Below are 7,635 nucleotides of genomic sequence, written 5' to 3'. Positions count from 1 at the left end.
CATTATCGGGGCCGGGGAGGAACGTGGGAGTTTGGCCAGCCGGGGAGGGACCGTGGGAGGGCTCTAGTCCCGATTAGCTGGACCCAGCAGCAACCTAACCTACCTGTTGGAGCATCTGCCCACTGGTGGTCAGTGCATGTCATAGCGACTGGTTAACTAGTTGACTGTCTGCCCCCTGGTGGTCAGTGCACGTCTACTGGTCGACTGTCTGCCACCTGGTGGTCAGTGCACGTCATAGCGACTGGTCGACCGGCCGACTGTCTGCCCCCTGGTGGTCAGTGCACGTCATAGCAAGTGGTTCAGCGGCCTTAGCATGCCATTAGCATATTACACTTTGGTTGGTTGAACGGCCAACTGGTCGACCAGACACTTAGCCTATTAGGCTTTTGTTCTATAGGAGGACAGCTCTAGCCTGTTTGGCTCAGTGGATAGAGAGTTCTAAACCTCCTGGTTGGTTCCAGGTGATGTCTCGCCACGACTCGTTCAGGACAACCAGATGTGCAAATGCTACTTGTGGGCACATGCGTGTGCCACCCGTGACGTACGTGCGACTGCTCTCTGCAGGGTCTCTCTACCTCACTCCCAAGCAACGTTTCGAGTCACTGGGATCTTCAGGCCATTTCAACTCCGCTCTTTTGGGAGAATTCTCAGTTTTCAGAGACCTACACTGTCTTCCACTAGGAAACGTCACCCAATCCATCCATCCGTCCATCCATCCATCCATCATCATTTATCCATCCATCCATCCATCCATCATCATTATCCATCCATCCTCCCATCTATCCATCCATCTATTTATCCATCCATCCATCCATCCATCATTTATCCATCCATCCTCCCATCTATCCATCCATCTATTTATCCATCCATCCATCCATCCATCATTTATCCATCCATCCTCCCATCTATCCATCCATCTATTTATCCATCCATCCATCCATCCATCATTTATCCATCCATCCTCCCATCTATCCATCCATCTATTTATCCATCCATCCATCCATCCATCATTTATCCATCCATCCTCCCATCTATCCATCCATCTATTTATCCATCCATCCATCCATCCATCATTTATCCATCCATCCTCCCATCTATCCATCCATCTATTTATCCATCCATCCATCCATCCATCATTTATCCATCCATCCTCCCATCTATCCATCCATCTATTTATCCATCCATCCATCCATCCATCATTTATCCATCCATCCTCCCATCTATCCATCCATCTATTTATCCATCCATCCATCCATCCATCATTTATCCATCCATCCTCCCATCTATCCATCCATCTATTTATCCATCCATCCATCCATCCATCATTTATCCATCCATCCTCCCATCTATCCATCCATCTATTTATCCATCCATCCATCCATCCATCATTTATCCATCCATCCTCCCATCTATCCATCCATCTATTTATCCATCCATCCATCCATCCATCATTTATCCATCCATCCTCCCATCTATCCATCCATCTATTTATCCATCCATCCATCCATCCATCATTTATCCATCCATCCTCCCATCTATCCATCCATCTATTTATCCATCCATCCATCCATCCATCATTTATCCATCCATCCTCCCATCTATCCATCCATCTATTTATCCATCCATCCATCCATCCATCATTTATCCATCCATCCTCCCATCTATCCATCCATCTATTTATCCATCCATCCATCCATCCATCATTTATCCATCCATCCTCCCATCTATCCATCCATCTATTTATCCATCCATCCATCCATCCATCATTTATCCATCCATCCTCCCATCTATCCATCCATCTATTTATCCATCCATCCATCCATCCATCATTTATCCATCCATCCTCCCATCTATCCATCCATCTATTTATCCATCCATCCATCCATCCATCATTTATCCATCCATCCTCCCATCTATCCATCCATCTATTTATCCATCCATCCATCCATCCATCATTTATCCATCCATCCTCCCATCTATCCATCCATCTATTTATCCATCCATCCATCCATCCATCATTTATCCATCCATCCTCCCATCTATCCATCCATCTATTTATCCATCCATCCATCCATCCATCATTTATCCATCCATCCTCCCATCTATCCATCCATCTATTTATCCATCCATCCATCCATCCATCATTTATCCATCCATCCTCCCATCTATCCATCCATCTATTTATCCATCCATCCATCCATCCATCATTTATCCATCCATCCTCCCATCTATCCATCCATCTATTTATCCATCCATCCATCCATCCATCATTTATCCATCCATCCTCCCATCTATCCATCCATCTATTTATCCATCCATCCATCCATCCATCATTTATCCATCCATCCTCCCATCTATCCATCCATCTATTTATCCATCCATCCATCCATCCATCATTTATCCATCCATCCTCCCATCTATCCATCCATCTATTTATCCATCCATCCATCCATCCATCATTTATCCATCCATCCTCCCATCTATCCATCCATCTATTTATCCATCCATCCATCCATCCATCATTTATCCATCCATCCTCCCATCTATCCATCCATCTATTTATCCATCCATCCATCCATCCATCATTTATCCATCCATCCTCCCATCTATCCATCCATCTATTTATCCATCCATCCATCCGTCCATCCATTCACTGATTTATAGAACCATCCATGCATCCACCTACAGACCCACCCATCCATTCTTCATCCATCCATTCACCCACCAACCCACTCACCCATCCACCCATCCACCCACTCACCCACCAACCTACTCATTTATTCATTCACCCCTCCATCCACTGATCCATACATGCATACATCCACCCACCAACCCACTCACCCACCCATATATCCATCCATGTATCCATCCATCCATCCCATGTCCATGGAGTTCTGTGTGTGACAGGCACTGTGACATGTTCTAACACGGTACAAGAGAAGTCCGAGACCCCTTCCGTGACTTAGGAACACCATCTATATAAGGCATAGAAAACTGTTCTGAATATCACCAGTCTCCAAATCTCTACACATAACGTCTGGACCGCAGAATCAGACAAGTTCAGTCCCCGAGGAATGCGATTGGACCTATCCTACCACTAACATTTTGGTACATAGAAAGGATTACAAAAACCCACCATTTTATTGGTCTAAAAATTTGCTTCTTCGGTGGGTTATGATGTGTGATGTGTACCTTTAGACCAGGGGTGGGGAAACGTCCGGTCCGAGGGCCGTATGAGCCCTGTGAAATCACTTGGTCTGGCCCTGCCCAGGCATTGGGGGGTGGGGGAGGTCAGTTAATGAAATATCCGACCCAATATAGCCGGCTAATTTCTAAGTCGATAATTTTGTACGGCCATAGAGTGATGTGCTAAATATCCAAATGGCCCCTTTGGCAGAAAAAAGGTCCCCTCCCCCACCCCAATTTGGAGAAAGGAAGAATAGAATTTTGGATCGGCTGCCTCCTGCACGCCCCCTACTGGGGATGGAGCCTGAAAACCAGGCATGTGCCCTGACGGGGAACTGAACCCTGACCTCCTGGTCCATAGGTCAACGCTCAACCTCTGAGCAAATCCGGCCCAGCACACCTTTTCCTACATCTGCTATTCTCCCTCATTTCTGTAATCTATTAATTCTGGATAATAATATCTCCTGGGAAAACATTTCCCAAACTGTGTTCCCCCCTCTGCCCTGTCTAATTATGTAACCACTAGAGGCCTGGTGCACGAATTCGTGCACAGGAGGGTCCCTCGGCCTGGCTGGCAGTGGGAGCCACTGGGGCCATGGGGGGAGGGGCTGTGGGAAGTTGGCTCTGGGAGTGCACTGACTGCTAGGGGGCAGCTCCTGGGTTGAGTGTGTGCCCCCTGTACCTCCTGGTCCATAGGTCAATGCTCAACCCCTGAGTAAATCCGGCCCAGCACACCTTTTCCTATATCTGCTATTCTCCCTCATTTCCGTAATCTATTAATTATGGATAATAATACCTCCTGGGAAAACATTTCCCCAACTGTACCCATCCCCCGCTCCGCCCTGTCTAATTATGTAACCGCTAGAGGCCTGGTGCACGAATTCGTGCACAGGTGGGTCCCTCGGCCTGGCTGGCAGTGGGAGCCAATTGGGGCCATGGGGGGAGGGACCGTGGGAAGTTGGCTCTGGGAGTGAACTGACCACCAGGGGGCAGCTCCTGAGTTGAGTGTGTGCCCCCTGGTGGTCAGTGCGCATCATAGACTAGAGGCCTGGTGCATGAAATTCGTGCATGGGAGGGGGGGTTCCCTCAGCCCGGCCTGCACCCTCTCCAATCTGGGACCCCTTGGGGGATGTCCGACTGCTGGCTTAGGCCCACAGTCGGACATCCTTCTCGCAATCGGGGACTGCTGGTTCCTATCCGCTCACCTGCTTGCCTGCCTGATCGCCCCTAACCACTATGCCTGCTGGCCTGCTCACCCCCAACTAACCCCCCTCCAATGGCCTTCTCGCCCAAACTGCCCCCCTTTGCTGGCCTGATCACCCCCAACTCCCCTCCCCTCCTGGCCTGATCGCCCCTAACCGCCTCTGCCTTGGTCCCGCCACCATGGTTTTGTCTGGAAGGACGACCGGAAAGTCTCCCGGTCTAATTAGCATATTACCCTTTTATTAGTATGGATAACACTTTCCGTTTTCACCCTCCAAGGTCACATGGCTTGCAGCTGGCTGTATCCAGCACACTTTTCAATGCCGCCCTGAATTCTGTGTCATTTACTATTTATTTTCTTTTCTCTTCCTTCCTATGAAACATTGGCTTGTATCATTTTAAAAAAACGACTTTTATGGATCTCAGAGAGGAAGGGAGAGAGAGAGAGAAACATCCATGATGAGAAAGAATCGCAGACCGGCTGCCTCCTGCACGCCCCCTACTGGATGGGGATGGAGCCCGCAACCCGGACCTGTGCCCTGGACCGGGAATCGAACCAGTGACCTCCTGGTTCCTAGGTCGACGCTCAACCCCTGAGCCTCACCGGCTGGGGCGGCGGCAGTCACCTCTCGCTGGGGCCTCCGTCCTGGGTGCAGGAGCAGAAGGGGAAGGTCCCACAGCAGGGCTGCAGCCACGGCTTCCAGAGGATGTGGCTCAGGGAGAACTGTGGGGGTACGGGGGTCAGGGTGGCTCTGTGCTCCTCCACGGCCGCGCCCACCCTGGCGACCACCGTGTGGAACAGGGGCTCGGAGTCGGGGGACAGGGGCCGCGCTTCCGAGGGGTCGCTGGAGAGGTCGAACAGCAGAGGAGGGCTGTGCTGGGTCACGCCGTCCCCCGAGCAGGGGCACACGCCGTGGCCGTAGCAGGCGCCCGCACCCTCGGGGTGGAACCTGGGTGTCATGTAGTGGACCTTCCACAGTCGGCCACCTGCAGGCAGAGAGGAGGCGGGTGGTCAGGGTAGCGAGAGCCTGATGGACAGTAGACACCGGGCCCACCAATGGGGCACAGTCACCAACATCCATGGGCTATGGAGAAAAATGGCCCGGCCAGTGTGGCTCAGTGGTTGAGCGTCGACCCAGGCACCATGAGGTCAGGGTTCGATTCCCGCTCAAGGGCACAGGCCCGGGTTGCGGGCTCCATCCCCAGTAGGGGGCGTGCGGGAGGCAGCCGATCAGTGATTCTCTCTTATCATGGATGTTTCTCTCTCTCTCTCCCTCTCCCTTCCTCTCTGAAATCAATAAAAATATATTTAAAAAATAAAATATGGAGTCTGGCTGGTGTGGTTCAGTGGTTGAGCATTGACGTAGAAATAATTTATCAATCTAATCTATCAATTTTCTGTATATAGAGGTTGAATCTATGACTATATAGTTTACTATCAACTGTGCAAGGATGATGGTTAATAACTACTAAAAGTAGACCTCAGTGAAGTGGTTTGCACTGTGGCATACTGGAAAACATATACCTACCTACCTACCTACCTAACTGTGCATCCGCCTATCTATACATCATCTAGCCACCATTTTTCAACTATCATCCATCCATCCATCCATCCATCCATCCATCTATCCATCTAACCATCTAACATTACCTAGTCACCATCTCTCAACTACCTATCATCTATCTACCTCCCTACCTATCTATGCATCCATCTATCAACTATCTATAATCTATCTATCTATCTATCTATCTATCTATCTATCTATCTATCTCTATCTATCATCGATCTACCTACCCATCCATCTATCTATCTACCCATCTATCTATACATCATCTAATCACCATCTCTCAACTATCTCTCATATCTATCTATCTATCTATCTATCTATCTATCTATCTATTTATGTATCTATCATGTATCTTTCTATCCATCCACCCATCCATCCATCCATCTGCCCATCTATGCATCATCTACTCACCATCTCAACTATCTATCTATCTATCCATCCATCTATGTATCTACCTATCTATACATAATCTAATCAACATCTCTCCTCTATCTATCTATCTATCCATCCATCCATCTACGTATCTACCTATCTATACATCATCTAATCACCATCTCTCATATCTATCTATTATCTATCTATCTATCTATCTATCTATCTATCTATCTATTATCTATCTATCTATCTATCTATCTATCTATCTATCATCTATCTATCATCTATCTATCCACCCACACCCACCACCCATCTATCTATGCATCCACCCACCCCCCTGCCCTCTCGGTTCCTTTTCTCCCAAGAACCCGGCAGGCACCCGCCCCCCAGCCCCCCGTGTCGGGCAGGCGTGGACTCACTGTCCCTGTCGTGCCAGCGTGCGGCGTGGAGGTGCCTCCCGCAATAATGGAACAGGAACTCGTGTGCCGAGTGCTCGGCAGCTCCTAGAAGCAAGGGCACCAGGCTACGGCCATCAATCACCCTGGTTCAGGGACGAGACAACGGGAAGGAGTCAGACCGAGGCCACCGGGGCCGTGTCGCTTCTGGGAATGAACCCCCAAAGCTGCAAGGGACCCCCTCCACCCAGTACCCCTTAGCTGACAGTCAGGGGAGCAGAGATGAGCTGCCTCCAGGATGGATGGATGGATGGATGGATAAGATGGATAGATAATTAGATGGATAGATAGATAGATAGATAGATAGATGGATAGATAGATAGATAGATAGATGATAGATAGATAGATAGAGATGTATTTTCCAAAAACAATTATTCTAGTCATTTATGAGATTTTTGAAAATTTATAACATTATTGATATCATTAAATACTATTAAAAATATTTTATTTTTAGTAGTAATGTGTGGAAGGATTTCCAAATGTATCCACATCACATTTCTACTAAAACAAGTATTTGTTAAAGAAAGGATTATAGATAGATATATAGATAGATAGATAGATATATGGATGACAGATAGATGGATGGATGATAGATGACAGATGATAGATACATGATAGATAAATAGATGACAGATATAGATAGATATATGGATAGACAGATAGATGATAGGTAATGGATAATAGATAAATAAATAGATAGATACATAGATGACAGATAGATAGGTAGATGGATAGACAGATGATGGATGGATGGATGATAGATGATAGATAGATACATACATACATACATACATAGATGATAGAGATAGATGGACAGATGATAGATAGATAGATAGCTAGATAGATAA

General features: G+C 47.6%; 1 protein-coding gene across 1 annotated transcript in view; it reads right to left on the bottom strand.

Annotated features, from left to right (window-relative positions):
• Window positions 1-4,937: 4,937 nt before the first annotated feature.
• Window positions 4,938-7,635, bottom strand: part of LOC102758437 (arylsulfatase D) — a 15,439-nt gene continuing 12,741 nt past the window's right edge. The window contains exons 11-12 of the mRNA XM_015559459.1: window positions 6,752-6,873; window positions 4,938-5,376 (exon numbers count right to left, since the gene is read on the bottom strand). Of these exons, the coding sequence (XP_015414945.1) occupies window positions 5,012-5,376; window positions 6,752-6,873 (487 nt within the window). The 3' untranslated portion in view covers window positions 4,938-5,011. The remainder of the gene's footprint in view (window positions 5,377-6,751; window positions 6,874-7,635) is intronic.

This window comes from Myotis davidii, unplaced genomic scaffold, assembly GCF_000327345.1.
Source record: "Myotis davidii unplaced genomic scaffold, ASM32734v1 scaffold434, whole genome shotgun sequence".
Taxonomy (NCBI): Eukaryota; Metazoa; Chordata; class Mammalia; order Chiroptera; family Vespertilionidae; genus Myotis; species Myotis davidii.
The sequence above is the reverse complement of the archived record's forward strand: the minus strand, read 5'-3'. Positions and strand labels throughout refer to the sequence as shown.